The 16,311-nt window shown below is 52.7% G+C and overlaps 2 protein-coding genes across 2 annotated transcripts in view; one reads left to right on the top strand and one right to left on the bottom strand.

Moving 5' to 3' along the window:
- The first annotated feature begins 6,879 nt into the window (after nt 1–6,879).
- Nucleotides 6,880–8,797, top strand: GSC (goosecoid homeobox). The gene is made up of 3 exons (XM_004376697.1): nt 6,880–7,374; nt 7,795–8,054; nt 8,373–8,797. The coding sequence occupies exons 1-3, from the start codon at nt 7,020–7,022 to the stop codon at nt 8,526–8,528; spliced, it is 771 nt and encodes a 256-aa protein (XP_004376754.1). The 5' UTR covers nt 6,880–7,019; the 3' UTR covers nt 8,529–8,797.
- A 704-nt stretch (nt 8,798–9,501) lies between these two features.
- The window catches only part of LOC101345971 (putative serpin A13), a 146,228-nt gene continuing 139,418 nt past the window's right edge, over nt 9,502–16,311 (bottom strand). The window contains 2 exon segments of the mRNA XM_012555639.1: nt 9,502–9,626; nt 13,862–14,020. Of these exon segments, the coding sequence (XP_012411093.1) occupies nt 9,502–9,626; nt 13,862–14,020 (284 nt within the window).

Below are 16,311 nucleotides of genomic sequence, written 5' to 3'. Positions count from 1 at the left end.
TGAAAGCCCCAACACAAATCCAACACACTGAGAGTTGAAGTTGTTTCTGGGAATTCTTCTGCTTCCCTTCAGGGACAAGCAGGAAGGGGCTGGCCTGGGTTATCCAGACAGGCCGGGCTCTGGGAAGGCCAGTCTGTAGGACTGGAGATGAATTACAACATCAGCTCCTGCGGATGGTGGGACTGAGCAGGTGAAATGGCTTGTGACTTCTGAAAGTAGTTTTTGTTTTCGTTTTTCCCATTTCCCATTATGCTGCCTGACTCCTGCTTCAGAAGCCCTGGTTTTGCAAATAAGCAGAGGCTGGGGATTATGACCATCTCTTTAAAAAGCAGACAGGAATTCACAAACGCAAAGAGGCGCCCTTCTAGGAGTTCGGAAAACTGTTCAAAACCATGACGGTGATATTGGTGCAAGTTGGAATCTCCTCTGGTGACATGTGGCCATGTGCTTTTTATATCTTCCTCACTCTGATGCTTAAAAAGCATCAATGCTACCGGATATAAACTTCATACTCAGATGTTAAGATGATGTACTAGCAAATGGCCATTTCATCAAGTACTGTCTGAAGAGATTTAAAAAACTAAGAAAGCGTCACGGCACACATATCTCCACTGATAACTTCACAGACTCAAAGTTTTAGATGCGTGAAATGGTCACCCACGCGTGGCTATCTTTTTCTACAATTTTCAGTTTGATTTTATGGTGTTCTTCCCCTCAAAAAAAAAAACCTTAACCCCTCAAAATTATCTTTTACATATCAAATGACTCTCTTTACTCAAAACACACATCCTGCCTAACTTTGATCACACATTTTTTGGGGCAAGTTTCTCAAATTAAGCAGCTGAAAGCTACGGAACTTTTTTATTAGAAGAGCAACTGTTTTTCCAAGAGCTTTAAAACTGCAGCCTACGAAAATGAAAACAAGATTACCCTTATCCATTTCGAAATGAGCTGAAAGGTTAGCCAGGAATGTAGAACACTTAAAAAAAAATAAAACAAAAGCCCCACACCTTCTTCATATCATGCAATATCTCCGTTCCTTTTCAGGGCGCTGACCACATTATATGATGTGTTGGAATGTATAAGAAATGTAAATAAAACATCTCCTCCTGCCTTTCTCAGGGAGTCTATTTTCCTAATGAGATGTGCCCCAGTATGGGCCTTATAAAGAGGATCTCAATTTGCTGGGGCGGCTCAACTGAATACAGAAAGACGTGTTCCTATTGCCTCTAGAGCGTTCTCTCTCTCCCTCAGTTCTTCCAAAACTTCACAAAGGGGGCAATGTCCTTTGGAAAGTCTGCATATGACGAAGTGACATCTACATAAATACGGGCTAGCCCGGGACAGCAGATGGGAAGGAAGGGGCCCGCTGGCCCCATCACGCAGGAAGTCAACTTGTGGTTGCGTCTGGCACCCAAGCAACTGTGTGGGGCGGCTCTGTCTCCCCCTGGGTGACCAGCGGTCCAATCCACATTCCGTTGCTTACTAAAGTGAGCTGCGTACATTAGCAACAAATGGGTTTATGCAGATTGATGCGTTTCAGAAACCTTGGAAACCCAGAGAGGGCTCCTGAGCTTTGCCCTGCGCCGACTTTGCAGGGCACAGCAACGGCATCCCACCAAGAGACCCCGCGCCTGGCTCTGATACACTATTTGTGTCCAGATATTCCGTGCCCCATGATCTTCCTTGGAGACTGGCTGATTTTTGCATCTTAATGGGTTCTGTGACACGGAGCCATTTCGCTGGTAGCATGGTGAAGTGATACCTAGATTTTTAACACCTATTTGTGTGTTGGACTGATTTGTTCGGCCCTAAGACAAGCATTTAATGACATGCCAGTCAGTCCCCAGCCCTGCTTAAGTGTCCCCTCCGACAGGCTGGCTTAAAGAAAAATGACAGAAGATGTTCTTTAATAAGTATGGTTTATCCATTTCTTTCAGCGAGTAAGTGGCACGCTCTTGCCTCGTTGGCAGCTTTTAATCCCAAATGGACATGGCTTTTGAAATATCCTCTTTCTTTCTCTCTTTCTCTGCTTTTTTTTTTCCCCCTGAGGCTGCCACTTGAAAGTTGAAATCTAGCAAGAATGTCATGGTAGGTGCCAGCTTTCTGAATTACAGGGTGACGGCCCGAGCTGATCCTAAAAAGCAAGTGTCTTTTTATACCGCATAAAAGGCTGAAGTGTTTACATATCAAAAGGCTATAGGCCAATTTCTGTCAAAATTACACATGAAGTTAAGCAGTACAAGCAATTTATTTAAACACCAGTCATTGTAGAAAAATTCAAAACCATATGCTCTTTTAGCAGTTTTTCACAAATGCATTTGACCCATGACTTGGCTAGACATACAAGCTTCATAATTTACTCGAAATTTCAAATCCCCTTGACGTTTCAATAAAAGATCTTCATTAATGAGGTTTACATGAATGAAAACTTTAGAAGCTGATACCGGTTAGCGAGGGGCTTCGGGAACCTTCTGCGCACTCGCGCTCATTTTCAAATGACTGACTTTGCTAATCATTTCAAGAGAAAGTTCCTCCGAGAACAAATGATCGTCATTTGCATTCTGTGATTTGCAAAAGCAACGGTGCAGTCAGTTTGAAACAAACTTTGGTAAATAGCCTGGCGGAAAGCAGGGTTCTGCGATCCTGGAAGACCCGAGCTATTTATTTCTTAGGCCTTGGGAAGGCGTCGTTTTTCGACACCCCCTTCCCCCCCATTTCCCCCGCCCACTGTTATGGTGAGCTTTGCTAACACCTTGATTATTTCGTCCTCGGGGGCTCGGGGGCTTTTATTCGGTATGTTGCGAAACTTTTGGCAAAAACCAGCCAGAAAGCGTCCCTACGTCTCGCTGAACGCGGCGGACTCAGTCTTTGCGCGCGCTGCGCGTTAGGGGATGGTGTTTATTCCACTCCACCGACCCAACCTCCCACGGAAAATCTCCCGCGGCTGCCGGAGATGTCTTCCAAAGAGCCGCAGGGCCCTGGAGCGGGTTTCAAGCACTAGTTTGGAGACACTGGGTATAAATCAATATATACGTTTAAGCCCAAATGCAAACAATAAAACCGATTTGCTCCGTGAAGACGGTGCTGAGGTCTCCGCGCTGCACACTGGCTGCTGAGGGGTCGGCGCACTGTGCTTAACTCCCTTGACCCGGCGGCTAAAGCGCCCTGCGAGGTGGGCGCCCTATCCTTGAAAGGAACACGTCAGCTTGTTGCACATGGCACGGCAAAAACATTACTTAAACGCATCCGATCATGAATCCTGCTAGTTGGCCCGGCAAGACGCTGAGAGAATTAAGAAAAGAAAGTTCCCGAAACGAACCGTCGGAAGTTGGGTCCGGACATACTTTTTTTTTTCTTCTGGGTCTTTTTAATAGCAATGAGGATGAGGGGCGGATAGCGGGGCGACAGTTTTCTCCATGATGAAAATGTCTTGGGTGGGAGGAGATAACCCGGACACACACTTCCAAACTTGGACACTCGCTTTTAAATCAGAGAAGCAATTTAATCAACGCTCTCCGATTCAATCGCGCGATGACCGCGGCGCAAAAGCGCCTCGATGGATGCCCGCCGGCAAATAGATCTGATGCATGTGCAACTCACGGATCTAGTCTTTAATATCCTAAAAATGAGGGCTATTACCGGGGCGACGGCCTCCGTCACAAACATGTTTTCATAGACTTCGGCGCGGTGATTGCTTTGTGGGAAATCGTGTTTGGGTGATAATAGAGAGAATCAGCAGCGTGTTTACTGCATTTCCGACCTAAGCGCTCGCGGGCCCGCTCTCGAAGTGCGCGGGCCTCCCATGCTGAGCAGTGCGTGCGGGGCCGACAAACAATCGCTTAGCAACACGAGGTGGGCAATTTGCGTGCGTAGTATTTGTTATTCCACATGCGCTGGGCGACGCCGGGCAGCTGATTGTTGAGCGCGGGGAGAACACTTGTTAGGTTTGGGGCTGCGGATGAGGGGCCTGCCGGCCTGCCCCAGGGCCTGCCTTCCGGAGGGCTACTTGGGACGACTGCAGATGCAGGGGGGCAACCTGGAGGGGGAGGCTCCTTCGAGCGGGGGAGGAGGGGTGCAGAAGACGCCGGAGAGCTTGTTGAGTGCCTGGAGTAGGGTGACCACTCCTCAGAAAGTCCCCTCTCCGGGAGGACAGAGCTGGCGACCTTTTGTCCTTATTTGGACCAGTTGATGCAGAGCCCTGTCTCGGGTGCGGGGTGGAGGTGGGGATAACACACTCCTTTGTCTCAAACAGAAGAACTAGAAAATGCCCGCAGTCCACTCTCAACTTCCCCAGCCTCACTAAAGGTAAGGGACACAATGAATGTGAGGCCCAGAGAGGGGGAATGCTTTGCAAGGTGGAGACGTTCTGTCTAGAACTCTGATGCTCAGACTCCCTGTGAAGTGCTCTTCCACCTGGGGGTCCGATAGCACAGTGGAAGGGGTGCAGAAAAGCAAGGGGAGCCGTTCAGCAGTTGGCTAACCCTGATTATGCAAAAGGAACAATTTCTTAAGCGAAGAGGCATGGGGTGTGTGGAGGAAGGTTGTCGTATACTTTAAAAAAACTTGGAGGCATTTTTTAAGTCTGGGCGCCCTCTTGGTCTGAGCATCTCGGCTGAAACCCACGCGGAACCCGCTCCGCCTGCCTGCGGCGCTCAGGCGCAGGTCCGAACACATCTACTTCCGTGCGGCCTGCCGCAAGCGCCCAGCCACCAACGCAAACGCCGCCAAAATGCCAGCCGAAGTCGCAGTATCTAGTTGGCTTCCATCAAATTATACCTGGGAAAGGTCGGCGGGGAGTGTATGCCCCGAGAACTGCGTGATTTTTAAGTCTCTGAGAACGGAAAAACGCTTCCATCCTCAGTTAGGAGAGGGAAGGCACGCCACTTCTAACCCCAGACCTGACCTCACACTCCCCCGCTCCCGGAGTGGTTTTTATTGTAAAAACTCGGTCTACCCAAATTGAGACCCATCTCTGCCCTTCCTAAATCGCTACCCCACCCCCACCTCTTAGTTTGCTCAACACTGTAAGACACAAGGCTCTCAGGCCAAGAGCTAGTGGGCTTGACGGCGCAGAGGTGCACGCCGCCCCCACCCCCGCCCGCCCCCGAGCAGAAGCGCCACCGCCTGGCTTTGCCCCGCGGCTCCCGCGCGCCGCCGGAGGGCTGCGTCCCAACAGGACTAAACCTGCGCTCCAGGGCCCCTCTGACCCGGCAACAGCAATCTGCACATGCCCTTTCCCCTTTGCCCCAGAGCCGGGGAGTGCAGCCCACTTAACTTAGTCCTACTGCGGTGACTTCAGACAACCCTGCAGGGACTCCTGGTTAATTAGCCAGAGAGAAATCGCGAAAACGGTGTGGAGTTAAACGCAGCCTTCCTTCGGGAGGCCCGAGGTGTTCCCCACCCCAGCCCTCCCTCGGCGATCTCGCCAGAGCAGGGCTCTGCCCCTTCCCCTGGAGCGGCCGGAGTGGGCAGCGCGAAGGGCAGGGGAAGGACCGCTCAGCCGGCTGCGGCCTTGAGCCCGGCCCGCGGGGGCCCGGGGGCTGCTTTCGTTTCGCGCGCACCGCCGCCTACCTTCTCGCAGGGCACTCGGCCTCCTGCGCGCCTTGGCGGCTGGCTGCGTCTCCCGCGGCTCCGGTGGCCCGGCCGTGCCGCGCCGAGGTTCCCGCAAATCACGGCAGCCGCCTGCCGCGAGCAGAGCCGGGCTTGATGCCGGCCGCCGGGGCTCAGGGAGCCCAAGCCGAGGCCTTAGCCGGGCGGAAGGGCAGCCCGCGCGCCGCTAGGTCTGCCCTGTTCAGAAACAGGGCAGTCCCAAGGGGAAAAAAATGCAACTCAACTGCTGGGGCATGAGATGAGGAAGCCTCAAAGGCCACACTGGAAGGGGGGTACAGAGAAAACGAGGAAGAAGATACCCCATTTCAAAAATTAAAAGCGAGAAAGAACACAAAACCCACCGACACCTAGGCAGGAGTGAGCAGGAAGTATCGCTTCCGAGTGTATTCTTGGTGGCGAATTTTAACTAGTGGTGGAATTTGGTCTCCGGTGTGTAAAGGCCTAGGGGCTGCACTGGTAGTTTTCAGACCCAAAAGGGCTGCGGAAAATAAAACGGGGGGTTTTGAGAAACACGATGCACCTCTTCGTCCGTCGTTTTTGTCTTTCAAAATTTTGGTCTTTGCAAAAACGGAAGTTTTCGGGGGAGGGGGGGTTAACCAGTTCCACTCGGGAGAGAAGCTCGAGATTGAACAAAGTGAAGGTGAGTGTATGGGGGGTTCGGAGGAGGGGCGTAATTTTCAATCCCGTTGAGGGAGGATGCAGCCCCTCACATATTCCAAAATAAATTCCTAAAGGGGGAAAAAAAGTAGCCCCAAAATAAAATGGGCCACAATGAATTTGAGCTACAGGCAGAGGAAATCGCACCCAATAATAAGGCCCAATCCGAGAAAAAAGGGTGGGGGCGGAGAGGGCGGGCGGAGGGAGTTGTTAACTGCGGCCGTACAATGGAATTAATGAGATTAACCGGGGCAATTAGGCTGCCCGCCCAGCTCGGCGGGCCGGCCGGCGGCAGAGCCGCGGCATGGAAAAGATTAGGTTAATTTCATTAATTCGCAATCCACAATCTCTTTTCAGGCCCGATAACCCCCTCCCCTTTGGCACCTCTCCCCTCCTCCCTCCCTAAATCCCCCCCACCACCAAAGGAAAAGAAAGGGCTAAATCGGGTTCTGTTTGTCATCTGCCTATTACCAGGAACTAAATCCAGGATGACGTCGACTCGGTATAAAACCAACAAGAGGTTGAGCGGGCTGAGCGCCGTCCTCCCGCGGGTTGAACCGGGCGCGCAGCGGCGCGGGGCGGGCGGAGGAGGCGCGCGGACGCAGGGGGCGGGGAGGGGCGCGGGCTGCGCGCTCGCCGGCCGCGTCTCTTTCGCTTTGGTCGGTGGCGGGAGGAGCGGGACCCCCCCACTTGAAGGCTCTTTCCTCGGCGCGTCCCCGCCGCCCCCGGTCCCGGCGCGGGGCTCGGGGATGCCCGCCGGCATGTTCAGCATCGACAACATTCTGGCCGCTCGGCCGCGCTGTAAGGACTCGGTGCTGCCGTTGGCGCCCAGCGCCGCGGCGCCCGTCGTCTTCCCGGCCCTCCACGGGGACTCGCTGTACGGCGCCGGCGGCGGCGCCTCCTCGGACTATGGCGCCTTCTACCCGCGCCCTGTGGCCCCCGGCGGCCCGGGCCTCTCGGCCGCGGTCGGCAGCTCCCGCCTGGGCTACAACAACTACTTCTACGGGCAGCTGCACGTGCAGGCGGCGCCCGTGGGCCCGGCCTGCTGCGGGGCCGTGCCGCCGCTGGGCGCCCAGCAATGCTCCTGCGTCCCGACGCCCCCAGGTAGGGTCCGAATCGTGCCCAGCGGCGTCACCCGCCGCGGGACTCGGCCCCTGGGCGTGGGAGGCGGCGAGCTGGCTTTTTTGCGCTTTGCACTAATTGTTGTCCCCTTGCGAATTTGCATCCTCCGCTCCTTTATTTTTGCGAGCAACGGGAGTTTGCACGCTTCTTGCTGCATACTTCAGGCGGGAGTTGGAGAAACTGCCATTCAGTGTTTGCATGGGGAGACTAGGCTTTTAAGATGCCAGAACTGGTTTTGGGAATGTGTGAGTGGACGCTGTACCACGCTTCCCCAATTCCCAGTATCCCCTTGCAGACGATTTTTTAAGTCGGAGCAGGTCTGGGGCAGGCGGGCAAGGGCGAGGGAGGCCCGAGCCAGCGCGTTCTCCGGCAGTGCTGACCGTGCGCCCCACTCTGTCGCAGGCTACGAGGGCCCCGGCTCGGTGCTGGTGTCACCGGTACCGCACCAGATGCTGCCCTACATGAACGTGGGCACGCTGTCGCGCACGGAGCTGCAACTTCTCAATCAGCTTCACTGCCGGCGAAAGCGGCGGCACCGCACTATCTTCACCGACGAGCAGCTCGAAGCGCTGGAGAACCTCTTCCAAGAGACCAAGTACCCGGACGTGGGCACGCGCGAGCAGCTGGCCCGGAAAGTGCACCTCCGCGAGGAGAAGGTGGAGGTAGGCGCGCCTAGCGTCCCTTCCCGCGGAACGTGTCCTGAGCCGGGTCTGCCGGGCTCTCCTTGGGTGTCCCTGCGCTTTAAAAATCATCCCAGTGGCGGCCCGGATGCTGCCGGAGCGCGCTTTAGGCCCAGGAAGTTGGATGAAAACGCGGAAGCGGGAGCGAGTGTCTCTCCTTTCCTTGGCGGGCTCTCGGGGGTCCCCGGTTCGGAGTCCACGCCCGGCCGTTCTGCGGCCACGCAAAGCTCCTGGGTGGCCAGGCTGTGGGGACGCGCGAATTTGATCCTAGCTGTTGTTTTGTCCCCCGTTGCGCAACAGGTCTGGTTTAAGAACCGCCGCGCCAAATGGAGGCGGCAGAAACGGTCATCGTCGTCGGAGTCGGAAAACGCCGAGAAATGGAACAAGACGTCGTCCAAGGCGTCGCCCGCGAAGAGGGAAGAGGAAGGTAAAAGCGATTTGGACTCGGACAGCTGACGGCCGCGGGCCGGCCGTGGCACTTGGCTAACTCGAAGGACTTGCACAGACAGACGACGCTACTTTCTTGCACACGCGCTGCCTTGCGGGAGGGGATTGAGAGAGAGAAACGGGGAGCTGTAAATAGTGTACAGACCGCGAGGGTTGGCGCCTGGGGCCTGGGCAGTGCTGGGGGTCGCAGCCCCACAGGCCGAGGCTGGCCGGCGCCTTGTTCCCAATCGTAGTATTTATAGTTAAGTTAACGGTGACATAATAAAGCGATGGCGATGCAGACGGGCCACATTCTGTATTTCGTACCCCTCTTCCCGGTCCCCTCTCCCAAACCATCAGTCTGAGGCCCAGAAAAAAAGCTATGTGTAGGCCGTAGCTTTAGAAGAAAAATTGGGCAGCTCTGACCTGTCCAAAAAAAGTGAAAACTCTGAGTATGAATCAGGCCCAGGACGAGCAGCCTGGTTTAAAAGTTTCGCCGTGGGTCTCCAGGAGCGGGTGGGGAGTGGCGATGCTGGGACCGAGAGGAGAACCAGGACTCCTTCCTTTTTTCCCGACGGGACCTGGTAGCTGGGGGAGCCCCGCGACCCGGAGCCTATTCGGACCCACTCCATGCCGTTCACCCTGCCCTGTTTCCGCGAAACCCCAGACCTAAGGCGGCGGAGTCCGTAGGCAGAGTTAGTCGGCGCGCATGTCCGTCATTGACGCTGCGCTGGATCTTCCACACTCGCTCCTGGTGCCATCCTTCTCCCGGGGCCAGCGTTTCCATCCCGCAGCGCTGACGAAATCGACCAGTCCTTCTCCCGCGGGCGGCTCCGAGCTGCGCGCCTCGGCCCATGGGCACCGCGACGCTGAGCGCGCCCTGCTTCTCTCCGGGCGTCTGAGATGCCCTGGGCCTCCCACCGCGTCCACTAGCTAGGCCAACCTCGTCTAAAAAGCGCAGCGCGGAAATCTCTAGCTTTCTTCCGCCGCCGCCCTTCTCCGCTCAGGACCAGCCAGGCTGAGGGAGGGAGCGCACCGGGGGGCCGTCGGCAGCTCTCGAAGGGCTGGAGAAGCCTCCTGGTGCCAGGATAAGCAGCTGGGCCTGGGACGAAGACAAGAGGGTGCCTTCTGTAAGGTCCCAGGGGCCATGGAGGGGACGGGGTGGAGGCCAAGGGGCAGCAGGAACGGCTGTTAATGCGTTAAACTTCTTTTGATTTTGCATTCAGTCCATTCAGTAGATGAGGGAGATAAAGATTTTGCTGCCTGGGGAGTGGGTGATCTTGTTCTTCCTCCTACTTATCAGCCAGCTACGGAACCCAGCGCACTCACAGTAATAGCTTTTTACAAGAACAGTGTTTTTACACAGGTCTGTAGAAGCTTTGCAAGGTAAAAGTGTCCCCTCCCCAGCAGGTGAAACAATTCTTATGAAATATGGAGTGATCCCCAATTACTGCCTTTTAAAATAAGGAGCACCCCTGGAGAAAGAAGGTAGCAGCCTGGAGGCCAGGCCTGTGGGGCAGAATTAGGCGGTGGTGGCTCCTCCAGCAGCGGGAGTTTGCCTTGGCTCCCTTTTGCCACCTTGGGCAAGTTACTTAACCCCTCTAACCCTCACCTTCCATAACTGCAGAATGGTGGTAGTGATAGTATCTACCTCCTGGGGTTGTTGTGGATGTTACAGGGTCTAGACGACATAGAATGGTCCCTGGCATAGAGGAATCCTTCGGCTACTTAATTTTTAAAAATGTTATTATGATATTTATTTTGCCAGACCCAGCACTTCAAGATTTATGTGCATTATTTCATTCTACCTTTAAAGACTCCTCAGAGATGGGAGATGTTCTCCCCATTTTCCACGTGAGGAAATGAAGGTTCAGAAACGTTAAATGTTTTAACAACATGCAGCGTATAGTTGCCCAGGTGAATCCAGGTGAATCTCAGACCACATTCGGGACTGTTTCTGCTAATCCCAGTTTCTATGAGAGAAATATTCAAAGAAGCTATTACGTTAATTTCAAATGAAACAATTTGAATGGTTATTAATACACCCCCAGCCTTATAAATAAGACTTCCACCTCGAGAAAACCTGCTCTGTGCTCCCCACTCCTTAGCTGGCCGTGTGCCTGGATGGTCCCCTGTCCTGTTGAAGGGGGTGAACCTGCGGGGGAGCCCAGGATGAGCCTATGCCTTCACCCCTCTTCCAGTGCCCTGCTTTTCCAGAACATTCTAACACAGGAGAGGAGCGGGCATCATTCCATCATCCTGAGAGATGACCTCTCCAGCGCTCTATTTATAAACTGCTATCTCTCTCTGTGTCCATGACTTGGTCTCAGACTAGCTACAAAAGGGGATTTTTCATTTGCTTTCTAGAGGGGGTTCATGGTAGGTGGGGGGTTGGGGAGGGGTAGGTTCTCAGGCACTTTCTCTGTGAGCACGTGGTGCAGAGGCACTTTAAATGGGGTGTGTATGGGGAGGGGGCAAGGAGCCAGACAGCTGCTCCCAGCTTGGGCCAGGGCAGACCCATCTTTGTCCACCTCTCCACCCCACAGGCCCCTGGGAAGTGCTTCAGTCAGTATTGGCCCAGCTCACAGGAAACAGCATAAGTATCTTGAGTGAAGGGGGACATGTTAGGATGGTCTGTCTAATCATAGCTTACCCACCCTCCTGCATTCCCCAGCCAGCTGTGGGGCTCCAACCTTTGTCTTAGCCTGGCTGTCTAAGCTAGGGAGGGCTGATGGTGTCAAGAAGAGGGCCATCCTTTGCTGGGCTGTAGGGCTTGTAGTTGTCTTGGGTGGGAATTTGTATCATGGTGTTGGAAAGTAGCGTGCCCACGTGTTCCAATATAGAGGGCAGAACATACGCGAAAGTGCCTTTGCCTAAATGGTTTCTGACCATTATAAACCACTCTTGAAAGTGTTCATCCCATTTCGCAGTTGGGTAAACTGATGGCAACTGGGATCTGCCAGGAACCAGACTCTTGTGATTTCCATAAACCAGGCTACGTCACAGCACCTAGACTTTTCTTTTTGGTGCTGTAGCAAAGCCCTGTGTAAAAAGTTCACCAATGGCAAATGATCTAAGGAATGAATGCAGTTGTCCCCAGGGGGACAGGAATCAATGGCCACAGAGTGCCAGACTGACTCCAGTAAAGACCAGTGATGATGATAATCAGAACCCCTGATGTTAGTCTAGCGCTTTCCACTGTGCAAAGCCCTACACACATCTCAGGCCCTCGGGAGGTGGTGGGGTGCAGACCATTTTGGGAAATGGAGGCTCAGAGAGAATACATGATTTTTCCAGGACACACAGTAGGTGACATCCCAGACCTGAGCAGACTCTTCCATGGCTCTCTTGGGGTGGTGGTGAGCTACGGGGTAGCCACTTCCCCATGCCTGGGCCCCCAAGCCAAGGATGGCCCTAGCTGGAAGGAGCAGACAATTAAGGGGGAAAGCAGATGTGTGTGTGTGTGTGTGTGTGTGTGTGTGTGTGTGTGTGTGTGTAGGAAGATGCAGATTCCTGGGTTCTGAAGGTATTCCAAGGAAGGTGCATTCCAGCCGTTCGTGGAGAGAAAAAAATTGAGAGCGACCTCCACGGAGAGTATATTTCAATTAGTTCTTTAACCAAGTTGTGTTTTGCTTTCGAACTAGGTGCTTCACCCCTCCTGTGAAGGACAACTTTTTGGTGTGTTTATGTGAAGAAAGTGAAGCTGGTAGCTTCTTTCTAGTCTTTGTGAGGGACTGGTTGGGGGCGAGGAGGTAGGGGGAGGGGACAGAGAGCTCTGTTTTTCTGAATTGTATGCTGTTTGAAATGACTCACAGTTAAGGCCCCAAGACCCCCACACAAAGATTCTATAACTGAGGCCCCCCAAAAATTCACTGGCCTTTGCTCATTGCACCCCTAATCAGTCACCTCCTTCAGTAAAATGAAGGAGGACCGGTGCAAACCTCCACCCTGATGAAAGAAAATGGAATTCTGGCTCAGCAGATGAGGCACAGACTGGTCAGTGGACAGCTGGTGGCTGGCCTTTAAGCCACCTTGGTCCAGGCTTCTGTCATGACGGGGCCCCAAACTCACCAACTGACCTGGGCAAGGTAACTTAAGCTCCGTGTTTGTCCGTGTCTGTCAGGCCCCTCCTCACGTGTGAAAGGGCTTGGGTGGAGGATTAGAGACAATATAATAGAGGAGCAGCAGAACGTCTGGCGCGTTTATTACAGTGTGCTTTGAAAAACAGCCCGGAGAATGCCCTCGTCAATAGATTGGAGTTAGGAGTTAAGGAATGCACTTTGTTTTTAATTGTTGTTGGTTTAGGAGCTTATGCGTGGCCACAGAACACAAACCTTAAGGAAATGAAGTGCGGTTACCGTGGATTTCAGACAGGGAAGCATCTGATAAGACATGATAGGCTGCATCCTCCCAGAGAGGTTTAGAACAAGGAGATTGAGAGTGAAGAAGGAGCAAATTGGGGATGGATTTGGACTCAATTTCCAAGTTTTCTGACATGACCTTGAGGTTTTTCAAAACTCAGATGAAAAGAAAACCCAGCAGCCGGCACAGAGACCCTGGAAGGTTCAGGAAGAAATAGATCCAGCAGGGTCCTTTGGCTGGTGGGGCTTCTCACTTGCTGGGGGGAGATAGGGGACCCCGGAGACGTGTCCCTAGAGCCGTGTGATAAGACGGACGGCCACTGTAGGCCATGGCTTGCTTTTAAATTCTAGAACAATAAAGAGTCATTGTCTTGGCAGTCTGAATGACCCGCGGAACAAACAGACTGAAGTCTGGTGTGTTGTGGTATTTTAAAGTGGGGCTGTAATTTTTGGATTCCAGCAGCTCTTGCTTGTTCTCAAGTATCCAGTACCGGGAAGCATCCGTGAAGAGAAATCTTAAGAATCTCTCTCCCAACTCCTCCCCTTTTCCTTAGGAGTTCTTCCCACTGATTCCCTCTGTTTTCCTAATTTGAGGTCCTCAGGAGTCTGTGGTCCAAATCAAGCGCCCAGGCTCGGCAGGGTGAACCGCATCTCACGGCGTGTATACACCCCCGCCACCCTTAACTGAGAATTGATTTCCAGAAGTTATGATTAGTGAGATAATTTTAGCCACGACGGACAGAGTTCAGAGGTGCCCATACCATGTCTGCGCTGATTTCCTAGCTGTATAACCAAGCCCAGGAAATGCTTCAGCCCTGTTGCTTATGGAGTCACATTCTTGTTGAGCCCAGAAAGGCTAGCTTCCTTCTCCAGAAGAACACGTCTTTCTCTTGGCCATGTCCTTGCTCCCAACTCACAGACGCCAACACATGGTCACTTGTTCAAACTGTGAGGGGGCGAAGGAGAAGTAGCTTCAAAATTAGAATTTATCAGAGAAAAGACCCGTGTTATCCAGCAGCTTGAGAAACGCGCTGGTGGCCACTGATGCCGTGTCCCGAACAGCACGGAAGCAGTGGTCCCGCTTGGCCACACGGCGGCACAGTGAAATGACACAGTGGCGAAGACACCACTCCCCAGGGGCGAGCTTGTGGATTGAGGGGGCTGTGTGGTTTCAGAGGTGCACAGCAGCCAGGTAGGGGCTTACTGCTGGGCCAGCCTTGGGGCCGGCGTCAGCCTGAATCCCAGCCCCACAGTGACTGTGCCTGCTTTAATGACATCCCAAACAAATTCTTGACATCACCCGGCATGGCCGAGCGATGTTTCTTTGCGGATGGAGTCTGGCTAACCCTCCTTTGAAAACTCTCCACATGCTAACTTTGGGACCCGAGACAGACAACTGCCCTTCTCTGGGACGCAGGGAGCCCTGTGCACTGGGAAGGTCCCCCTCTGTGAGGAAGACTCCTCACCACGTCGTGAAGTCGGAATCCCAGCTGGGCGTTTCATCTGAAGATGTTCCGATGAGGGCCAGATGGCCGGGGCACCGGGGAGGTGCGTGTTTAGCATTGTTTTGTATTTGAGGCATAAATATTTCAATCTGAAACCAAGTGAATCACTTTCTACTGAAGAGGGCAGGCATGAAAAGTTTGGGTGTGTTGATTTTTCCTCCTGTCCTAAAAGTAACCCCAGGAGGCGCGATGGTGGCCACGCTCAGAGCCTTCAAAGAGGTAATTCTCTTTTCCCCTGGGACAGGGCGTCGGAACGTGGTGGCATTCCATTCCATCTGTTGTATTCTTGTGGCTGCCGTGTTTGTTTCGCGTCTGCGTTTGCCTACAGAGGACTCCAGACAGGAATGGGCTAAAACGGAGACACGTCCCTTTGTCCGTGGCTTCTTGAGAACCCCTTGGTTTTGTTTCGGTTTTTGCCTGCGTGGTGACCGGCTGTGGGTACACATGTGAGCCTGTGGAAACTTAACCCTTTTCTTGACTGCAATTAAAGCTCTGAACCGATTGCAGGTCTTTCTGGTTTATTTTTGACGTTATGTTCGTGTTTTTTGGTTTTTTTAGAGGGAGAATGTTTGCTGTGATGCCCAAAGAGGGATGTAAAAAAATGTAGATTACTTTTGTTCAGGGATTTGCAGTTTCATAATCATTTTCCTGGGCAGACCCTTGGCTAGTCCCCTCTATAGCCCTGGGAGGCAGGGTGGACGGGGCCACTGTCAGCTTGTTACATCGTAATAGCTACTAGGGTAGCTTTGACCCCGTGGCTGGTGCTGTTCTACCTGTTTTACCATCTGTATCTTATTTAATCCTGTACGTGCCCCTGTGGGAGTCCCTGAGTGGTTAAATGGTTAGGGCACTTGGCTGCTAACGTGGCTGAAAGGTTGGAGGTTCACGTCTACCCAGAGGCACCTTGGAAGAAAGGTCTGGTGATCTGCTTCTGAAAAATCAGCCACTGAAAACCCTATGGAGCAGAGTTCTACCCTGACACACATGGGGTTACCACGAGTTGGAGTCAGCTCAGTGACAACTGTTTTTTTTATGCCCCTGTGAGGCTGACATTGTTGTCAGCATTTTGCAGAGAGTGAAATGACTTGTCCAACCGAGTTTGATTCTTAGACTTGAACGCCCGTTCTCTTTCTACACTGCTGGACTACTCCCTTGATGAGCACTGCCTGGGAGGTCTGGGTTCGAATCCCTGCCTGGCTACCAGTGAGCAATGAGACGTTTGAGCTTAGCCCCCTCATTTCCAAAATGGGAGGATTATAGCTGGCTTGTGGTTAAAATGGAGTGGTTAATATCCAACGTTATAATTTCCTGCAACCCATGAAAATTTGAAAACCGCAAATGATTGATCACGGAAAATATTTCCACACCTTAAAAATAGTCATAGGTGGTCACACAGCATGGTGAATGTTACATATGTTTAACCACGATGAAATTTTAAAAAGTAGTCATGGGCACATAATGAGAACAAAATATTAAAGACTTCAGCAACAACAAATGATAATAATAATGGTTTCCATTCAGTCAGCAAATATTAAAAGGGCATCTAGTCTGTGCCAGGTGCTGAGGATACAGTCCCTGCCCTTGAGGGGCCTTCCGTTCTGTTGGGGGAGACAGTCACTACACAAGTAGACAGGTGGCCGTTTCAGACAGTAAGTGCTGTGGAAAACAAGCCTGGTGAGGAGATAGAGGGAGTGAGGGGCCTGGGTCAGGGCTGGGGTGCTTCACAGTGTGATCGAAGACCTGGATGTGAAGGCATTAAATGCCATCTCAAGTAATCCTCCAGAGCTAGGGTGGCAAACTGCAGCCTGAGAGCCAATCCAGCCCACTGTCTATTTTTGTAAATAAGGTTTTATTGGAAAACAGCTGCACCCATTCATTTATGTGTTGTCTGTGGTTGCTTTCCTGATTTAATGGCAGAGTAGTTGCAATAGAGCCCTCACAAGCCAC

This window comes from Trichechus manatus, unplaced genomic scaffold (genome assembly GCF_000243295.1).
Source record: "Trichechus manatus latirostris isolate Lorelei unplaced genomic scaffold, TriManLat1.0 scaffold00045, whole genome shotgun sequence".
Classification (NCBI taxonomy): domain Eukaryota; kingdom Metazoa; phylum Chordata; class Mammalia; order Sirenia; family Trichechidae; genus Trichechus; species Trichechus manatus.
The sequence above is the reverse complement of the archived record's forward strand: the minus strand, read 5'-3'. Positions and strand labels throughout refer to the sequence as shown.